The sequence below is a fragment of the Protopterus annectens genome, chromosome 17.part0 (genome assembly GCF_019279795.1).
Source record: "Protopterus annectens isolate FY-2018-M chromosome 17.part0, PAN1.0, whole genome shotgun sequence".
Taxonomy (NCBI): Eukaryota; Metazoa; Chordata; order Ceratodontiformes; family Protopteridae; genus Protopterus; species Protopterus annectens.
In genome coordinates this window covers 77,380,189-77,402,823 of record NC_056751.1, presented here as the reverse complement: position 1 = coordinate 77,402,823, position 22,635 = coordinate 77,380,189, and the positions used below count along the sequence as shown (strand labels likewise).

The 22,635-nt window shown below is 40.0% G+C and overlaps 1 protein-coding gene across 1 annotated transcript in view; it reads right to left on the bottom strand.

Annotated features, from left to right (window-relative positions):
- MELK (maternal embryonic leucine zipper kinase) overlaps positions 1-22,635 on the bottom strand; it is a gene marked incomplete in the record, with an annotated part of 949,965 nt that overhangs the window by 202,442 nt on the left and 724,888 nt on the right. The window contains 1 exon segment of the mRNA XM_044058955.1: positions 11,289-11,511. Within this exon segment, the coding sequence (XP_043914890.1) occupies positions 11,289-11,511 (223 nt within the window).

The following is a 22,635-nucleotide window of genomic DNA, read 5'->3' as shown; positions in this document are numbered from 1 at the left end:
GGTCGAGAAGGTGTCAATACGTTTCTGCTGTGCCCAAAAAATTAATCTTCCATTTACTTCTGAAAAGGTTTTCTTGTAGAAGCCTTATGGGGAGATAAAAGTATGTGTCAGAGAAGGGAAGATGACATCAGTTGTCTAACTATTAAAGGCATTGGAGAAATCATGCTGTCAGCCTGAGGTTTGAGATATCTGGATGAATAATATCTGTCAGGCAAGACAGGAAGTCTGGAATCGGATCCAGAATCCAAGTTGATTAAAGTAGATGAGCCCAAAGGAAGGGGAACCAAATCTGCGGAGGCCAGTAAGGTGCAATGAAGAGGACTCTTCAGCCGGGCAGCTTTCTGTAGGAATTTGGGAATTACGAAGGATAGGCAGCATAGAGAATACTGGGGGACCAATGGTGGAGTAGAGCATCCCTCCGATTCCTCCAGTGGAAGGATTAGGGCAAAAAAGCTGCTATACTTGTGGGAGATGCATAAAGATCTGGCCCTAGTGATGGAAAATCATATCACTTTCCTGTTGAGAGACCACTCGTGAGGTAGTAGAATGGACCTGCTCAGTTTTTCTGTTATAACGTCTTCCCTGGAATGTGCATTACTAACAGAAAGCAGTTGCAAGAAAATCACCCACTGCCACACTGAGGGGTTTTCGACAATACTGATGTGTGTGCTGGCCTCTACAGGGGACTAAGTGCCTTGGATTCTGATACCAGAAGAGCCTTCCCCCCCAAATCTGGGAAGCATCCATGTTCACTATAGCCTTTGGCTGAGGAAGGATTAAAGGACGGCCTTGTAGAACCTGATCTGATCGAATCCACCACCAAAGGTATCTCGCGCGCCTGAGTGATTCTTATTTGTGCTGATATGCATTGATAAATTAACCACTGTGTTTCTAGCATCTATTGAAGATTTCTCATACGAAATCTTGTTAGAGGAAATAAAATTATTATTGCCAACATTGACCCCAAGACTTACAGAATCAGAGCTGAAATTTGGTACTGCAAATTATTTCATGATTTGGAATCTGATAGTGACAGCTTCTCTTCCTCTCTCAAGAGTGCAGACCGATACCACATTAACCACTCCTCCAATGAATTCCAATTCTTGAGTCAGTTGTAACAGAGGACTTGTAATTTATGGTTATCCCCAGAGGAGAACAAGGCTGAAGTACCTGATCTCTTGCTCTTATTAGTAGATGCTTGGTTGGAGCGGTAATGAGCCAGTCATCTAAGTACGGAAACACCCTAGAATCCTTGCAGTCTCCAGTGAGCTGCTACCACTGCCATCCATTTTGTGAACATCCTGGAGGCTGTGCTGAGGCCAAAGGGCAGTGCTCTGAACTGATGGTGACTGGCTCACACACAAAAGTGTAAATACCTTCTGGATTGTCTATTAATTTTTATGTGATAGACCTTCAGGATGCGCACTATCTAGCACACCCAGTCATCCTTGCCCAAAAAGGACATAATGGACTGAACTGTGACCATCTGAAACTGTGCGTTGAACTGACTTGTTCAAGTTCTGGAGATCCAAAATTGGTCTCCAGTCTCCTGCTTTCTTTGACACTAAAAAAAATCTTGAGTAAGTTCTGGCCTCGGTCTGTTCTCATGGGACCTCTTGGATGACTTTTCTAGTAGCTTTCATATTTTTGACTGGGTAATTCGCATACAAATGGAGGTGGAAGGGAAAAGCCAATTATATAACCTCTGGAAATGATCCTCTGCACTCAAGTATCTTATGTCTAGTCAGACTCTAGTGCAGGGATAATAACCCCCTGAATGCCTCCCGAGGGGGCAAGTGGGCCTCCTTTCAGGAGCAGTGATAGGGTCTATTGAAGAATCTCTGGACACTTGGCTCTGCAGGCCTCCTCTGTTGTGTGGACATAGTTGTCCATTTGAGTCCCCCCCCCACCCCCCTGGAGAAACTATCTCCATGTGGATCTTGGAAAGGACTCTGGGAATTCATGAACCACATTTTGACCACCACAGATTTCTAGAAAGGTGCTTTTCATCTTTTTCACACCTGGAGTGTGTCCCCTTCACTTTTCAGCCAAATTGGGTTGGGAGGGTGGCCTAATGGTTAAGGTGTTTTCCTAACAAACACAAGGTGCAGGGTTTGAGTCTCACAAGGGATAACTGGCTAAGCTTAAAAAAATGGCTCGCATTAGCTTAGTACTAATCTATGAACCTATTGTCAATGTACCCTTTGATGGCAAACAATGACTTGAAAGGCACCGCAAAATCAGACAAAGGCATCCAAGCACGTCTCCTGAAGGAAATGCCTGAACCTGCTACCCTTGAGGCACCTTCAGCTGCATGCAAGATAACTACCTGATTGAATTTGAAACATATTAAAGGGTAGCTAATTGAGAGGCCACAAAAGATCGAGTCTTGGCAGTAGTGGTCCCTGAAAAGGGATTTTACAAAGGGACTTGATCAAGGAGCTTTCAGTCTTGTAAAGTGTGCCAAGTAGTTTAGTGACCTAAGGGGCAAAGGTCACTGAAGTGCACACATGCTTCCCAAAGATGTGCAACTCCCTGTTAGGGGGATGGACAGAGGAACTTTGCTCAGCAAGTTCCTTCTTGCTGGCAGACACCATGACCATAGTGTCTATGGGCATCCCCTTACTCCAGAACACTCTACCCTACAGGTGGGCCAGAATCCAATCGGTTCTCTTGGGGATTGGCTCAACTAAAGCAGGCTCTTTCCATGCCCACCTACAGATCAAGTCAAGGAGGTCATTTGTTGGCAGAGTAACCCAGGAGGTAGACAGGCCAGTTCCAAAGGCTTCCAGGAATATGGATTCTGCTAGTGAAGGGTTATCAGAGGACCAACCAGCTCTCTGTTTAAGGATATCAAGGACATCTCCAAATGAGATCTTCAGGTGGTAATCTTGGGGATCCTTCATCGAAATTAGTATCCTCGATTACTGACTCCTGAAGGAGTCCAAGTGCCTCCTTTTGCACTTCCTCTTCCTAGGGACGTCTTTGGTGGGACGTCTTTGGTGGGTTGCTCTGGTGACATATTGGAATAGATTGTAAAACCCTGTTGGGTGGCCTGGAGATGAGCTGGCTGTTCCCATGGCATAGAATGATGCGGCTCAAGACACAGACATCTGGGATCCAGAGGGGGAAAATCTGAGGGTGTACGATCCTACCAGAGAAGAGAACAACCCCAAAGACAGAATGCTCCAGGGAGAAGGAAGACAATGGAGCCGAGAAACCAGGCTTCTGGCCCATTGCTTTCACGGCCGAGGGAACTGATCTACCACAGACAGAAGTCTGAGCCGAGTTGTCCAATGCTAAAGAAAAAAAAAAAACTAAGAAAAACTAGAACTCTACTGGCAGGAGAGCATAGCTATCACACACAAAAAAAAACTGGACACTCCTACTTGAAAATTGCTGAGAGCTCTCTGCACATTTGAAGCATTCCAGCGCAAATAGATCAGAGTATTAGAGGTGCGACATAAGGAATTATGGTTAGGGGAGGAGTCAGAGCTCTGGAACTGATGAGCTTTGAGATTGACACCAAGGTCAGATCATGTTGGATCAGACAACCCACATTTTTGACGGACAAAAATACACACTGGATCTTAAAGCAAACTGACCAGGGCTAGATATGGAATGCGGAAATGCAAATATTACGGTCATCTAATCAGGTACCTAGACGTTTCAATGAACTTCAGTCCAGCAATTTCTAACAAGAGACTGCCCCGATTAGTCATTAGAGATCTGTATCAATGCCTGAAGAAGTTCTTTCCAGGAGTACAGTGCACTCTAAAAATAACAAATATGGCAAATTACCTTATCCTGATAAAGTTTCAGAAATTGTAATGTTGAATAATTTTAAAGTGCTTCTAATGAGATACCATGAAAATTATTCTTGCCTATTACACTTCTCAGAATTTTGCTACTTTAATTACAACTGAGGTTTTCTGAGGAAATCCAATAGAAGCAACAGGAGAAAATAAATATAACAGTGGAACAGAAAAAAACTGTTTAAAAAGCGCTTTCACATCTACATATGATACTTCTTCAGATTTAAAAAAAAAAACTTCCAAAGTAATATTCATTTAAATATAAAAGAGATCATTTAGAACATCCAATTACATTACAAGTCTCATTATGATGTCTACTTCAAATGATACTATTTCTTTAAAGTTATAAAAACACTTCATTAAAACCAAAATATTCTATACAAAAACCTTGTTGAACCATAAAATTATTTCCATTTAACATCTTGCATAGAACAGAATATATGCATATATGCAGTATATTTGGCATATTGCACAAAGTGTCCAGCATTCTATGTGGGAAAAACCAATCGAACACTGAGAGAACTAATTAGGGAACATATATATGCCATCAATAAGGAAGATGAGATGAATACCTTAGCAAGACGTGCTCAAGAGAGGGGCTAGCGCACAAGTTTAGTTTTATAGTCGTGGAATTGATCTTAAGGGGTCCTCGATTGGGCAATACTAAGAACACTACAGAAAAATTAGAAATAAAATTGATTATTCGGTTACAAGCCGATAAATGGGGTTCCTATTACCAGATCGCAGACACAGTTTGTCGAATGCGTCTTGACTGAACCAAAAAGAGAGAAAAGGCAAAAATAGCGAAGCAGCTTTTCAGTGAATTCTTTCCCTGGGAAAGAATTTACTTGGCCACTTCCTTTACTTTGTCGTTTTCGGCACTGTAGTGTGATCTCGGAGTTGGTATATTTAAGTAGGGGGGTGTGGGGGGCACAGCCCCCCACATTATGTAATATTTTAAAGTTTTTTTTTTTTTTATTTTGAACAGCGATTTTTTTTTTTTTTTTATTTTGAACAGCAAATTGCTGTTCTGAGGTTTCGGTGTTGTAAGCTTTCGCTTACATGGGGTTGATTATTTATCTTTCACTTTTGTAAGCACACGATAATATAATATAAACCCGATAAATACTATGGCTTGAATGATAGAGTACCCGACACATTTTGTTCTATGCAAGATGTTAAATGGAAGTGTTTTGGTTCAACAAGGTTTTTGTATAGAATATTTTGGTTTTAATGAAGTGTTTTTATGACTTTAAAAGAAATAGTATTATGTGAAGCAGATTTCAGAGAGACTTGTAAGGTGATTGGATATTCTAAATGATCTATTTTATATTTAAATTAATATTCCTTTAGAAGGTTTTTTAAAATCTGAAGCAGCATTGTATATACACATGAAAGTACTTAGAGTTTTTTTTTCCTTACCACTGTCATGTTTGTTGATTTCTCCTGTTGCTTCTATTGGATTTCATTTTTTTCTGGAGAAACTTAATTCTCAGGAACTTTCATTTTTATTTTTGAGGACATCCCTTGTCACTGGTACTGTGTTACCCTAGTAACTAAGCAGGGGTGCAAGGGGACCCCCATCAAGTTACATGCAGGGCAACTTTAGATTTAGTGAACTGTGTGATCCAGCACAGCACAGTGGTTCCTAACAAGACAGGAACTAAAGTATAAAGACGTATGCTTCAAGTGCCTCTAAAGGGGTGGGTAAGTCATAAGAAGCACTGAACTTAAAAGTACATAACAGGCACATTCTTACTTGGGTATTTGGTGTGACAGGACATTCCTTGATGGGTCCTTCAGCAGGTGTAACTTTGCTATGAGAATTCTGCACTTTTTCTGTAAACATTTCATGACTGAGGGCATTGTGTACTCATACAGATGTGCACCACTGCATACACACAACCCATTGGGTGCACAACTGTGCACATCAAAGTCCACTAAATAGCTCCTTGGCAGCCTAGTAGGCACCTTCCTGCAAATTTAGCACCACAACTCTGGTGTCACATTATTTGCCTGGCATAGAGGGGACTCCAGCGAGAAGGGTCCCTTTACAGATCAATTGATCAGATAAAACATTAGAGAACCCTTCCTTCATAGGCCCCCTCAGGGAGTTGAATCATAAGCAGTACTAGCAGGATGGAAGGAGTTGGATACCACAAGCACTGAGCTCATGTGGTTCATTCCTGAATTAACTTTTCAGATATGAACAAATTCCAAGTAATACCTGGGGTACAGACTTGTTGAAAGCATAGTCCAAAACAAGCTAGCTATGAAGCCAACTGCAACTTTCTTAAAACAAGCAAAATAAGTAACAACTCAGTGTTGCATTTCCTAATTATCATTCCACTACGTATATGTTTGACAACAGCCAGACTTCAGGAACCCCCACCCCCAGTGCAAAGCAGACAAACTGGACACAGATCCAAACAGACCTAACACGAGCTGTTAGCATATATCCAGGATTTGAAAAGCCCTCTTCTCACCTGCCAGACAGGTTGACAGACTATTTCTGTGAAACCTCTAATACTACCTTATGAGAGAAACAAGGGTACACTGAAATGGTCTATGGAAATACATGTTCCTGTGAAAAACAAAACCGGGTTCTTTGTATAAGGACCTAAAACTCCACAAGCCCCGTTTTGCTGAGCAGAATAAGCTGGCCCTAGAGCTCCAGGCACAGAGGCATGGCAGTAAGCATCCGCCAGCTTGTTCATTCTTAGGGAAGTGAACTGCAGAGAGAAAGAAGCTTGCTGACGACCAAGTCGGTTCCGAGCTTGAAAGAGACCCACAGGTTTGATGAAGACTGAACAAACATCAGATTGATCAGTTGCCAAAGGAAAAGTTCAAGAGCAATGTATGGGACAGGACAGGCAGATGTAGGGACAGGAAGGGAGGGGAGATGTCATGCAGATAGTCATTCTGAAGGCATAGTTTGTCCTTTTTTCTTCCGAAAGGATCCCTGCTTTTTGTTGTTCCCTATCATGTTTTTTGTTCTTAGTTTGCCAGAAGATGGCAGGGAATCATTATTTTGTCTTTTTTTTTAAGGGTTTATAAGATTTATTCTGTGGGGCTTAAGGATCTTAGCAAATCTGTGAACTGAGTTTCCATCTGTCAAACTGTTTGAAAACCAGAATAGCAGCAGGGCCAAGCAAACCTCCTAGTCTACATTAGATTTTAAAATATCAGACTTTTCCTCATCTGAAAATTGAGTACTTATCTTCTCAAAACAGGAACAGTAGTAATTGTTGCAGAAACAGTATTTGCACAACCATACACACCCTTCAGATCACATTTAAACACCTGAAACAGTTTAGAAATTATAGGATTCAGACAGGATCTACAGTCTGAAGGAAGTGTGACAGAAGTTCCACAAGCTGTCAACACTGGACAGAATAGACTGGAAGGTGGAAATTCTTTTATGAAATTTGTACAATACCTTACCTACTTATCTGTACGGTAGGTTTGATATTGCTACAAGTGTTCCACCTTTTTGGGGACTGAAGGCTGATGTCAGGGTCATTGTGGGCATTATTCAAGGTTGTCATAATAGGAGAAAAAGGACACCATGAGATAGAGCTACTGGCAATCTTATCACCTCAGTTTGGGGGGGGGGGGGCATCCACTTGTTCCCACAAAAATACATCATTCATCCTGGAAGTAGTCTTAGAAAAGGAACAGTCCTGTAATGGAGCTGGAGAGGACAAACACTCCTCTATGGCAGATTCTTAAGTATACTTTCATGTTATGGAAAAATAACAGAGAAGATAATATTGGACAAGTTAGTCAGAACTGGATAGGTTGGGACTTGAAACCATATATCAGCATGCATATGTTGAAAACAGATCTATTACCACCTGTAACATGATGTTCTATACATAACAGCTATGAATGAAAAATTGTGCCGTGATATAATTTATATAGATTTAACTTCAGCATTTGACAGGGTCTTACACAAAACACCGATCAGTACATTAGTACAACTAGGTATTGATGTACTCTTGATAAGATGGATAGCTGCATGGCTTACAAATAGCACATGGCAAGTATCATACAGCAACTGGACAGGCGATATCCTTGGTTACAAGTCAGGGTGTCCAACAGGGCTCTGTCCTAGGCCCTTACTTGTTTAGATTGTATCTTCAAGACCTATCTTTTTCATCGGAGGTGTTCTACAGTCTATATTTAGACAACCTGAAATTGTGTAAACGGATTACAGGTATTACAGATAAGGCATGGCTGCAAAATAACTTGACTAATTAATTTGGGAACAGCAGAATAATATGCTGATAAATACACCTAAACTAAACATATGAGATTTGGTAGGCATAAATTGAAAGGCGAATATTTAATACAGCACAGTGATTGAAACTGTAGACTCATTTAAGGACCTGGGTAGATATAGGTAGATTCAGCTAGGAGTTTTTCTAATGATATCAACCAATTTTTTTTTAATGATAGTTATAGAATAATATGTTGCATAAAAAGTTTTATAAAGTCTAGGAAATCAAAAATAATTAAGTCATTGTTTGTTACATTAGATCCAAACCTGAGTATGGAATAACAATATGGAAAACCCTATACGAAAACAAGCATGTGTAAACTGGAAAGAGTATGACAGAAATATACCAAGGGTATGCATAGATGTGAAAATTTAAGTTATGATAGACAAATATATGAACTTGTACAGTCTCTCACAGATATCCAAGAAGAAATCTTATTCAGGTATACAAGGTATTTAGTGACGACTACATCTGGGAATGTTTGGGGTTAACAAAAAGCACTAGAGAATCAGACAACCTTATGTAGAAAATTCTATGGAATGAGAAGTGTACTAATTGATTCTCTGACAGAGTAGCTGATGCATGGAACAGACTACCAAAGTACATTAAAGCAAGTACTAGTTTATATATTTTGATGAACAGTCTGGATACTTATTAAAGGACAAGTGTTTTGGTATATTGGCAAGCTAGAATGGCATTAATGCCCATGCTTGAAATATTTGTTTGTATGTATGTATTTATTCTAGGACGTGAGAGTCAGCCAGAAAAAAAAAACATTTCTGTTTATGACAGAATTTGCTCACATTTCCTTCAGGAATGATTTCCTCTCCAGGATAGAAAGCCTGCAATAAACTCCTGGCTAAGGTAAGAAAACTATCCTCAAGAACAAAATGTCTTTGGATGAGCAATGTCTAACATTAAAGTTAGCTTTTCTAGTAACATCCCTGAAGACGACGGACAAAAATGGCACTTCATCCGGGGCAAGAGGTCTCTAAGTTTGACAGTGCGTGTTCAGGGCGGAAGGCCAGCTAGGAACACAGAATTCATTCAAAATATGGCATATATACTCTTTCTTCCAGTTACCTAAAGACTTCTTAAGCATTTTTAAGTTACTATTTACAAGAGTAAAAGGAATGCTATTCCATAACCTGACCATAACATTTATTATGCAAATGTGATTTCTGTTTTACAAAATTGTGAGAGTCTCCTGGTGAAACTTCCAGACCTAAAGATGATTCTTCCATGCCCAGATCGGACACTAGAACAGTATTAGAGGATGTGGCCAATCCTCCAGTCCGTGGTGGCAGAAGGGTCTTCACCAAAGGAAACCAGTGCGTCTGAAGAACAAATGGCCACTGCAGAGTCACCCACCAAAGGCTGAGGCAGTGTCGGAATCCGCAATGTCAGCAAGGGATTCTAGTCTGTTTTTCACTTTTTTAGAGAAACAGCTGGACTGGTACAACAATCCATGCTATAGTCGAGAAAGAAACCTGGTTGCCTGTAAATGCTGCTGGGAAGATCAAATGGAAGGTATGTTGTCAGACACATGCTCACAAGTAGTGCACACACTTCCTTACACATGCCCTCAATATTCAAAACTAAAAGCACAACCAGTACACAAAAACTTGTCAGAACTGAAGTCCCTTACAAAGAAAGTACTCAAAGAGAAGAAACAAAGCTGTCATGAAGTCTGCTTAAGCACCAAACATATCAAATTTCTAGCCCTGCAACACACTTCACACTGCTTAAAATGCATCTTCAAACAAAAAGCCTAATACAGTAAAATGAAAGAAAGTAGTTGTAAAGTGTACACAAGCAGCACCATCACCACAGCACTCTTGTTTTCAGTACGTAAAAACACATCCAATGCTAGAACTTCAGTTAAACTATCTCAAAGCAGTACATTTCTCTCATAAAACCAAGTATTCACTAATAAGCTCTGTTATAAAAGCAGTTTTCTGACTAGACATTTCTGATAAAAAAATGCCAGCATTATTCAGAATATAAAAATATATCACAAATATTTAAAAATATTAGCAATATCAATGGGGAAGGGTTCCCCTATGGGCACTTATCAGCCAAATGCTGTTCCTGTGAAGCCTCTTGGCTATTGTCCCTTGAGCCAGCAAGAAAGGTCTGAAATTATTGTCAAATAATCTTCACTAGGAATATTCATTTCCCTCCACAAATGGACTGCCCAATCAGCACTCAGAATGAAGATGAGAGGGAGCCAGAAGTTTTATCCTGGAACAGGATATAACCCAAGTAGCCAAAGGTTACTGCAGCAGAGAGGATGATGATCAGAGTCATGATCCAAACTATAATGAATAAGTAGAAAATAACTGGTGGCTGCATGGACTAAGTAAGCTTCTTTAGTACGACACATAGTATCATGACGTGCTCCAGCAAAGAGCACACATTCCTACTTAGCCACCCTTCCCTCACCACTTAAAAGCTTCAGAGAAAAGTAGCTAAACTGAAATTAAGAGGCAAGATTAACCAATTTTTAAACCTACCAAAGCAGATCCTCCAATATCAAATCAGTAGATTACATTTTATGAAAGGAGAGAGCAAGGGCCATACAGACTTTTCAGTGCAGACAAAAATGAATGTGGTTTCTGCTGAAAAAAAAATGTTTAGAAATCTACTAAAGCTTCCACCTGAACACAAACCCTGCCAGCATGATAAAGATGCAGCAACCCAAAGATCAAGATTTACTCTGAACAAATCAAATAAAAAGCGTCATTCAAAAGTGGTTGAATCAGGCTACATGACCTCTGATTAAGGGTCTCAGAACACTGACCATAGTTTATAACTAATAAGGAACAGCAGCCAACAGTGAAATTCCATGAAATGTTATGGGAGGGTGAACCCCTACACACACACACACACACACACACACACACACACACACACACACACACACACACACACACACACACACACACACCTTCGAGACGAATGCCTTGGAGGAAGGAGGACAAAACTTAAAATTCCTTCTTATATTTTTTTTGTTTAAAGTTATGGGACTTAAATATACATTTCACACATCTGCCCTGCTTGTACTGAATCAATCTTAATTGCTCAAACGTATCCTAGCATTTGAGACTAATACAGCAAATCAAATTCCATACAAAAATAAAGGGCTTACAGTTACACCAGGCAATTTAAGGCCCACAAATCAAATCACCTTTGGAGCCATTTGTGGTGCAGCTTGAAGCACTCAGTACTCTTTTCTTCTCAGAGGAGCTTCTCTTGCAAACTGGTGTCCATGGTGCAGGTGGCAAAAAGTGCTGTTCATCTTTTACAGGTAACCCAGTATTCTCTTTGCCTGCTTTCTGGACTACTCGAGGCTTCTTTGGAGAAGAGCAGTCAGTTTCTAAGTTGGTCAATGCTGGACGACAATCTAAATGCTAAATAAGACATTACTATGAGATACTGATTCATACTCTTAATATGTCATGCCCCCCCCCACCCAAAACAATTACTGAACCCAAACTTCACATTTCTTCTTATAATGTGCTATAAATTTAACAGTATAGTTACTGCTAATCATGAATTTAAGAATTTCAGAACGTGCAAATTGATAGCAATATTCAGAAGGTAAAAAATTACATACAAGCAAAATACATGCAAAAGGTCTTGAGCAAATTTATGAATGGCAGTGTTAAAACTGTACATTTGTGTACATAAAGTACAGCATATGGAAGGTGGAACTCAAAACAGTAAATTCTTAAGAATGCTTTTATAGCACTTGTTTTTTACATATAGAATTAGGCACTAGTGAGTACCAGGATTAGGTCAGAACTTTTTCCAAACTCTGTTAGGATTAGCCAACCGTTGACGAAGGGTAGTTTTCCAATTTTTCTCTGCAGAGACCTGGTATTTTGTTTACACTACTCTGCAGATGCTTTCCTCAAAAAAAAAAAAACCCTCAAACTGGATTAAGCAATCCTTGGCTTAAGTGGCACTTAAGCACATTTTGCTTGGCAATCTGCCAACCGGAACATCAGACAGGAGGGCAACAATCACAACATTATGTACTTACCTCTAACTTCCTTACTAGATCTGCTCAGATTTGCAAGAAATCCTATTTACAGATCTGGTGATATATGTATCGTGTACATCCAAATAGCACAAGGACCTCTGGCACTTGAACTTGCAGAAATAGGTCAACTTTTGGCACTCACCTCAGAAAAGGTCGCTAGTTTCTGCTTTAGAATGAAGCCAGGTTTTTGCAGCAGACCAAACAAGGATAAGTATAAAATGTGAAGCCAGACAATCTTAAGTTAGGAGCTGTGAGAGGTACTCACCATAAATAATGTACAGATTTGCCTTATCAGATGTGTGAGTCTTCTTCAGTGAGCAGGATGTTGACATTTACTCTCCTACAGTTCACGCAACGTACCTATTGTTTTGTTACTAAAGTTCCTGTGCCCTGGAGTACATGTGCCTAACATACAGGACTCGGACAGCATGTCTAAATCACTTCACCCACAACCACTGAGTAAGTAGAAGCTGTAAAATAGGAAAAGGAAAACATACAAAGTACAACGGTGAGACAGCACTTAACCACAAATGCTCCCGTAACACAAGATTATTTTGGTAGCACCTTTAGAATATGAATGGGATTATCCACAAGCAAAAGTCAGTTTTCTAGCCACATGTACAGATCAATATATCAGAAGGAACAAGGTTTATGCTCCACACCGAAGTCCAACAGCAAAGGAAAGTATAATCCACATAGTTTTTTTGGACAATTAGAAGGATGTTACCAACATTCTTGCATCTAGCCTAAACCAAAAGCAAAATTACATTTACTCAAAATCCAGTACAATAAAAAAGGTAGTAAAGTGCAGTTGTGTAAGAAAGCTTTGCATAATAAATCTGAAAATAAATTAGCATAATACTAACCAAAACTATAAGTATTCTGTCAAGCATACCATATATGTCTGACCAATTTATTAAGCTTCAGGGTCCTTCCTTACATACCCTGCCATTAGCATGAGAGTACACGCTAGTATTAAAGGGACACACAGACACCAAAACTCAGACTTCTTGTCTGAAATAGGGAGCCTAAAGCAAAGGAAAGTCATGTCAGAATAGCAAAATGAGAAGAAAAAAAGAACTCCACCCTGGCAAGGGAAGATGCAGAAAAGGAGAATGGAGGGAGAAGGCATTACTGCAACAGTGATCTTTTCAAACATCTACTATTATTGTAAGCCAACTTGTACGTACAACTGTACTATGTCCTTCATTAGATCACTGACGCAGTAACTAACAATATGGCACAACTACCAAAATTCAGGTAAGAAACAGTGGAAGAAGCAAGACCAGAGTCGATCATACCCTATAGAAGAACTCTAGTAAAACCAGCTCCAACTCTGGAAACTAACTCGCGCTCTTGTAGTTATTGAAAGTGCAAGCTGAAGACCAAGTACTTGTTTCTAGAACAGATCTACAATCTCTTTTCGAAAGACCTAAGAAGTGATCACAGCTCTAATAGAAACACCCTGAAATTCTGAGGATTTTTACAGTGATCCAAGTAGCAAAACTTAACAGTCTGCAACAGCCATATAGAAAAGTTTTGTTTAGATACTGGATTTTTTTTTTAACCAACATAGGAAACAAAACGTTAGCCAGATTTTCTAAATCATTAGCTTGGTCTGCATATCTTAGAATTATCCATACTATGGGTGTCTTACAGACAACTATTTTTTTTTCCATTCAGGGCAGAACATAGTGAACAGTCTGGGCAAATATAAATTCAGAAAATGTCTATAAAGGAAAAGTTGGTTCCAAGACTCAGCAGGTCATTATGAAAAATCAAAAAGGGTTCAGTAGACGTAGCAGCTTGCAATTCAAATGCACATTTAACCCAATATTAGACAGCAAATCAGTCTTTCAAATTAGACTTTCCAGAGAAAAGCTGGCTCGTCAAAAGGAGACTTAAAACTTCCCCAGAATGAAGTTCAGGTCCCAGGAAGGTATCAGTTTTTTCTATGTGATCTAAAATTTAACACCCATTTTAAAAGTTTTTGCCTTGGAAAAAAAAAAAAGGTAAAGGGGGTATTCTGGGGTAGACAAGCAGAAACCTTAACTAGAGTGTACATTAGGCTTGAAATGAGCAATTCACAGGTAAGAACACCAGAGGTGACCCCAACCCCCTAGCTAGGATGGGTTCCATTTGCTTTTGTGGTACCAACCAGAAAATCTTTCATTGGTCAAGTTTGATTTTTCAGAAGCATTTTTTTTTTGCACCTTCCAGCACCTATTGTACTTCCTCAGACAAAAGGTGCTTAAATGGTATTAAACCATCATCCATGTAAAGACTTTGAATGTTGGGGTGGAATCAAGGATCCCTTGACCTGTATGAGCAAATCCACCCTGTGAGGTAGGTTTTGCAAATGCTCCTAGCAAGTTGTATGAGAAGGGAAAACCAGTGCCATCTGGGAGAAAAAGCAGTCACCAGAAGCAGTTCTGGTAAACCCTTCCTGATCTTCAGGAGGTCTCTCGATCAGTTGAAACGGATAAAGCATAAAAAAAAAATCTCATTCAGGAGAATGAGAATACATATGTTTATTGCTCAGTACTTGCCTTCCCTTGTATCGAGAATGAGTGAGGTTTATTTCTATGTAATTCAATACTTCCTTTTTTCTAAATATCCCACCCTCCACTTGCTTCTTTGTAATATTCAATTTTTCATTTACAGTTAAGTTTAGACCATCTGCATTTTCTTGTGCTTTTGCCAGACAATAGGACTAAAAGTAGTAATGCCTTACTATATCTAGACAACTCAGATCTTATATACCACATCAAAGAATAATTTCCTTAGTTACAACCATTTGCATCTTTCCCCAGTATTTCTGAAAGTAGTAGGGAATTTTTAAAATCTGCCAACTTGTAAAAAATTCACAAAAAAACATGTTTCCAATTAACTCTTTTCCCATTATTCCTCCAGGATTTTTCCACCAAAAGAAAAAATTCTCTGAAATATGCTTGGAGTATAACAAAACAAATGCAAACACACCTGCAAGAAAACTCCAAACCTTTAAACTTTGTTGCATATTTGGGAGTCGTACATATGTCCTCCCATTGTTCCTTTCAGAAAAGATAATGGAAAAGCAGTTTACAATCATTTATAACCTCCTTCAATTCTTTTATGGTTATCGTGCAACATATTACATGCACTAATTTTCCCTTTTTAAACCAGGAATTTCTCTTTTAGTAAAACTTCTACCATAGCTGGTCTTTCAGTTAATACTCCTCTATCCCTTACTCTGGCTATGCTCTTATTAATATCAAAGAGGAAGAGTCCCCAACATGTAGTCCAAACTTCCGCTTATCCCATTCTTACTTTTGCCTTCCTAGTTGTATGCTCCCAGTGCCTTTGTTCCTTTCCTGTCCCCTCTTGCCTATTTTCTGCATCCCTACTTAGTTATCTCGAGTGGCAAAATCTTGTCCCTACTGGTCAAATCTTCTTTCCAAATTCATGTGTTGGCCTACTTATTAGGATACATTTTGCTTATTTACGAATACACTATTTTGTATGGTTATTGTTCTTAAGGACCTGCATTGAAACTACTACTATCACCACTTTCCATTTATATTTCTAACCTTCTGCTTGTGTTATGTATATGATGCTTAACTGCATAAAGTATCCCTTAAAATCAGGCAACCCTAGACCACCTCAGTTCTATGGAAACAACTTATCCCGCATTTAACTACTGCCTTCTTCTCCCTCCCAAATTCCTTCATCTCCATCATCCACAACTCCACTGACAGATAAAAATACACTTGCCCATGTATAAAACTAGAGACTAAACATTTTCACTGCTTGTATCTTGCTGGCCATATCCATAATTAAAACAGCTTCCAGTTTCTCAATTTTTGTATTATATATTTAGTCTTTTCCCACATATTTACTGCCATAAGAGAATCCTTTTTAATTCATACACCTAAATACTTCAACTTCTCATGCCCCCCACTGGTATAGGTATTGTGCTTTATTTTAACTTCATTTACTTTATATTCCAAGAAAAGACTTGAAACGGTCTTAAAATGACCCATGACACTGAAATTTCCTTTTATGGATTTGTCGAGTACAAAATATTACCTGCAAATAAATTCAAGTTGCCTTGACTACCATACCAGTTAAATCCTCAAATGTGCAAGTTCCCCATTTTCGCTGCTATTAGTTCTAAATACAAGACAAATAAATGGGGACATCCTTGTCTGGTTCGCTTGTTCAGTTTGTTGGACAGCCATCTTAATTTTTGGCTGCAACCCTTCATATATTCTTCCTTATTAACCCCATCATATCAGGGAAGGCAAATGTCACCACTGTTCTCAAAAATCTTAATTTCCACTCTCAAATGCTTCTCGGCATCAATATGTACAAACTATAGCAGAGTGTTATATTCCTTTTCCTTTTGGATCACCACTGTTTTATTAAATGGTTGCCAAATGTTTAACCCCCCCCCCCCCAACACAAAACCACAATGAACCATATCAATCAATTTTGGCAACTCCTATGGCATTCTCATAGCTAGTATAAACACTTCAGAATTTTGTTTTAAATTCAAACGGGTCTATATGACGCTGGGTCTGAAGGGTCTTTACCCTCTGAGTAATAAAGCCACCACTGCTTTTCTTCCAAGATGTTGACACTGACCCCCATTTTAAAGCACTGTTAAACAAAACCTTCCAGATCTTTCACTTTCACCTCACCTGTCAAACTTACACAGGAATAGTGTCTGCTACTGGCAATTTCCCTGTTGATTGGTTACACATTGTTACTTCATCTGTTCCTATCTTATTTATAGCCGAGCATTATTTTCCTCTGACCTTGGCATAATTGTTTCATAAATATTCACATTTGTGCCTTTTTTGTTTCTCCATTCCTCTGCTTTATACAAATTTTCATAAACTTTCCAAATAACATCTTTATAAAATCTCAGGTTACTTGTCTCATCAGCCTTCCCATGTTTGACAACCATTTTTACTTTCTGGTGCTTAAGTCCTTGTCCTAAAAAGTTTTGCACTCTACTGTTAAGCAAGTATTTTTTTGTTTTGTTTAACTCCAGTCTTTCTAAACTCATGCATATCACCCAAATACACACTTATGCTCCTTTAAGGACTCTGCAGTTACTCCTTTTATTCTGTGAGATCTCCCCTACTTCAATCGTTGACAATCTCTCAATATAATTCCTATTACTTCTTTCTTCATATCTTTCTCTTATTTCCACCACATTTTTGAAACTCCATTTTAATTTTATCCTCATCACTCACTAGCTGTCCCCTCAAAAAAAAATCTGCCTTCCCTAATGATGCTTGATTCATGTCCTTTGCCCATCTTTTACATGTCTTTTTAACAGGTAAGTACCATGGGCTTTATTTTACTTCACTATCCTGCATAGTTCTTAGTTTTTACTGGTATACAATCTGAAATAGTTATTGGATGTGTCAAAGCTTTCAATTAAATAAACATTATCCAGCAAAATAGAATTTCTACCCAGTCTAGCCCAGTTATTGCACTTTGGGGAATGAAATGCAAACTGAGATCCTGCAACTGAATTTGAATCTTTCATACCAAACAAACATTCTCATGTTTCTTCAGAATTCTACCTTTTGTTATATTTTCCCTTTTAGGTCCCACTGATGCATCCTTACTATGCAAATCAGGTTCCAGTCCCCACCCGTAAATAATATTCACTGCTAAAAACTTATTTTCCCCAAATTCTTTTAAGCTCCACAACAGTAGTTGCAGGTGGAAGATAAATACATGCCAGCATAATCCTGCAACAAATATACTACTGTCTTTTTACCCTGCTTCTATCACTACTGAAGCCCCCTCTTGCAATCACGATCAGAGGAGATTAGACTAATGGCCCTAGAACCTTTACAAGCCCAGCCATGTTATATCTGTATTCCCTAACTGACCATGTTAGATGGGCTATATTTGTGACTTGATGATCAGCACTGACTGCCCCTGGCCATGATGGACATGGGTGTCACTCCCAGGGTGAATTTACAATTTCCCATCAAAGCCAAGTTTTGCTTAAATTGGGCCATTGAGGAGATCTGCTTTACATCTACTGGGAGTTTATTCCGGAGGAGCTGCAATCTCTGGGAGACATCCGTCTTGCCAGCATGTCTTGTTAATGTCACAGGCTAGGTTAAGTTCCCTTGAGCAAGTGAATCTTGTCCCATTCGACTTGCAGATGTGTAGCATTTCCATTAGGACAGGGTCAGAGACTGCTGTGTAGGGCTGGCACAAGTCACCTCTCAGCAGCAAATAAGAGTAGTGAACAGGGGTTTTAGTCTATCCACAGATCATGTTTTGAAGGCCCTGTACTTTCTTGGTGACTGTCTCTTCCTTCAGTTACTGGCAGGTGTCTGGCGTGGTACATACAAGAAGGGAGCATTGTACTCTTATTAGTGGTCTAAACAGGATTGAGTACAGAGGAGTGCTAACAGCCTTACTCCTGGATGTGATGCCCTTGCTTAAAAGATGCGTAACGTAGAAGGCTTTCTTTACCACTGTGGATACATGGTTATCGAAGTTTAGGTTGCCATCAACCTGTGTTCCCAAATCTAGCAACACTGGGTTTGAGCTTAGGGGGTTACTGTCTAGGCTGTAATTTACAGAGACTTTCCCCTTTATCAAAGAGAATGATACACTTTTTTTGCATTTAGTTTAAGTCCATGGTTTGGGCACTAATCCTTTGTCTGCATTAGCCCTTTTTGTAATATGCTAACATTAGGGGACTCTGATTGCACACAGTTTGGAATAGTTAGTGAACCTGGTAAACCACAAGCCATCTACTTTCACCTGGATGTCTGAGAAATAGATACCAAACAGTAGAGGGCACAGCACAGATCCTTGTGTTACACCACCGGTAACTAGTCTACTGGTAGAGGAGGAATCCCAAACTTTGACTATATGCATTCTATAGGTGAGCCAGCTGACTACCAGGCTAGTGACATATAGGTTAACCCCCAACTGGGAGAGTTTCTTAATGATACCAGAGTGTGGGATTGTATCAAAAGCCTTGGCTAAACTGAGATAGGTGATGTATACTATTTTGCCTTCATCTAGGGCTTTGGTGACATTCTTGAAGTGCACCAGATTTAATAAACATGATCTACTCTCAATGAAGCCAAGATGGGTCGGGTCAAGAGTTTTAAGGTCACCTATGTCTGTTAATAGGGTCCATCATGATTCTTTCCAAGGCCTTGCAGATAAGGCTGGTTAGGCTTACGAGTCTATAGTTCCCAGAGTCGGCTGATGGACCCCCAGGCTGTGGTTACAGAATGCCAAGTAGTTTTGCAAGGTCCTGTTTTAGACTATTTTATAAGCAGACTGGGATGTTATCTTGTCCTATAAAGGCAGTGTTTTTGCCCTTAGAGAGCACATTTATGACCTGCTCTTTGGGGATACAAGGTACAGGACTGGTGGCTGGTATGCTTTAGGGTGCAACAGATGGGGGAAGTTTGTACCAAATCTATCAGCTATCAGGTTGGCAATTTTCCAGGTTCAGTACAAGTGGTACCATCCACTACTAGTTCAGCACAAAGCTGGGCCTTCCCTTCAAGTTTTCGAATGTAGCTAAAGAATGCCCTATGAATATCATTAAGCTAGGCATGCTAATTTAGCTTCATAATTGGCTTTAGAGGACTTTACAGAATATCTGATTTCTTTGTTCAAGCTTTGGAGGGTGTTCGTCCTCTACTGAGTCAGTTCCCTCTTGCTCTTGGGCATCAGTTTCTTTCTCTAGTTATATAAACTACTTATAACTTGAGGTCTACCAGGGTGGCTTGTTTTTTCGTGAAAAGACCTGGCTTTGAAGCGTTCATGTACAGAGTTTATACACATGTACAAGTGGTTAGACAAGGCATTTATGTATACCTCTGCATAGTAATCAATCAGTTTGCTTGTTAGGGGGTTCAAAACTATTTACACCATCACCTAAGTAGGCTGTACTTTGCTTTGAAGAAATTTTCCATTATTTTAGCTCCTGTGGGAGGGTCAGGTCCAATCGTTACTTCAAAGAAGATTTTTTTATGATCAGACCTTACAAGGGAGGGCACCACACAAGGGGAAGTGCAGTGACCCCCAAGTTGAGGAGTACTAACTCTAGGACATTTGAGCCCCTTGTGGGGGTGCAGATCATCTGAAGTGGTAATCGATCTAGTTGAGTGTGCCCCAACAGAAGCAGGTAATTTACATTGTTGTGATCATAAATAAAGGTGATGCAATCTATTTTGAGAGAGTCACCTTGGAGACAGGTTTACCAATCATTGGTCCTGAAAAGGAAACAAAACAGTTGGTTTGAAGATCTACCATCCTTAATCCTGTCCAAGTAAAATCTCAGCTGACTGTGAACGTCTAGCATATGCAGACAGTATTTGCCTTTGTTAGAGAAATTTGGGAAGAAGACTAGTAAATGACTGGACCAATTGATGTTTGGTTCAGAGACCACTTTAGGAAGAAAGGAAGGGTTAGTTCTCAAAGACGCACTATCCCTATGGAAGATTATATATGGTGGCATTGCACAAACTCCGGCGGAAGTAATGGTGACTAGAAAAAAGGTTTTCCAAGACAGAAACTTGAATTGACAAGAGGCTGCTGGCTCAAAGGGAGGTAATACCAAATGTTGCAGAATGAAAGTAAGATCCCACAGAGGTAACGGATCCTTGAATAGGGGGTTTTATACAGAGGAGTCCTTTAAGAAAAACTTTACATAAGCGATTCGAGATTAGGGACTGGTCATTATAACCATTATAACAAATTATAGATAGCTGCTAGAGTAACCGCGACAGTAGAAGCAGCTGCTTCTTGATTAGAGAGATCCAACAAAAATTCTATTTTTTTCAACAGGAGCTGAATAGGGGATCTAGGTTATTCTCAGAAGGATGGTCTATGAGAAACAAATAGAATTTTTCTGGGCTGGGGAAGTAATAGAGTGCCTTGGTGATTACTGGAATTGGAGAAACCAAGTGTGAGCTTGAGAGATTGAAGGTCCGGGTGCAGCAGCCCTTGGGGGTGTGAAAGATCGAGAGCTAGGTCCAGAATCCAAGGTCGGTGAACTAAGTGAGACCATAGGAAGGGAAAGCAAAACTTGCCTGGGCCAGGATGGGGCAGTGAGGATTACTCTGGATCACAACCTCGGCTTTCTTCAGAAGAGGAATGAGGGAAACTGGAAGGAATGCAGAAAGTAGACCCGGGGGCCAATCTAGGAGGTGAGCATCTCTTGGTGACTCTCCCTGTGGAGGAAGTACAGCAAAGTATGTGCTGCATTTGTTGTTTATCGGGAGGGAAAATGGGTCACAGCAAGATTCACCCCATCAGTGTAATATTTGTTTTGCCACTAAGATTCAGAGACCAATCATAAGGCAGTAATATCAGTCTGTTCAACTTGTCCACTCTCACGTTGGAACTCCCCAGGATGTGCGTTTTGACAAGAAAGCGAATGGAAGATATCGCACACTGCCAAACTCTGACAGCTTCCCGGCAGATGGAGTAGGATTTGGTTCCCCCTTGTTTGTTGATGCAGACTACAGACATGTTGTCTGACTGGATTGCAACCATTCCCGGAGGAAAACATTCTGAAAGGCTTGCAGCATTATGAGCACTGCTCTCATCTCCAGGACGTTTATGTGCAAGTAGGCTTCCTGGAGAGGCCAAGTGCCTTGGACGGTCTTTCCCAGATAATGTACTCCCCACCCCATCTGGAAGGTGTCCGTGGTCACTATGGCCTTTGGTGGTGGGGGGGGCAAAGGGTCATCCCATTAGGATCTCTTCTGACTCCATCCACCAGTACAGGTCTTTCTTGCAAGTTTGTGCTATTAAAATTGGATGGCTTAATGGGCGATTAAGAATGGACCATTGTGAGGCTAGAAGCCATTGAAGTATTCTCATACTGGAACCAAGGTGATGGCTGCTGCCAGAGAACCCAAGGTTTGCAGAATAAGGAGAGCAGATACTTTTCTCTTTGGTAATATGGACTGAACTTGATTCCTTATTTTCTGAAGCCTGTGAAGTGGCTGAGAGGCTATGGAGGAGACTGTAGTAAGTAGTGTGTCGACATGCTCAAAATCTTGAGTGGGGATCAGCTGAGATTTAGTTGTCTGAATACATATGTTATGAATGCCAAGTTTTGAATCAGCAGATACCTGGTGGGGGTGGTGACGAGTCAGTTGTCTAAACAAGGAAACACCCAGAATCCATGTAATCTCATGTGGGCAGTGATTGCAGACATACATTTGGTGAACACCCTGGGGAGGGGGCTGGGGTGAGTCCAAATAGAAGCGCTCTGAAATGGTAATGACTGGCTCCTATACAGCACATCCAATAGTCTTTTGCCAAAAAGGGAAGAACAGACTGAACTTTGTCTGCTGGATAAATTTGTTCAAAAGGCTGAGGTCTAGTATGGGCCTCCAGTCCTCTTATCTTTTGTGGTACTGAAAGGAATCTTGAGTAGAAGCTGGATTTTAGCTGGTCTGGTGGGACTTCTTGGACGACGCTCTTTTGA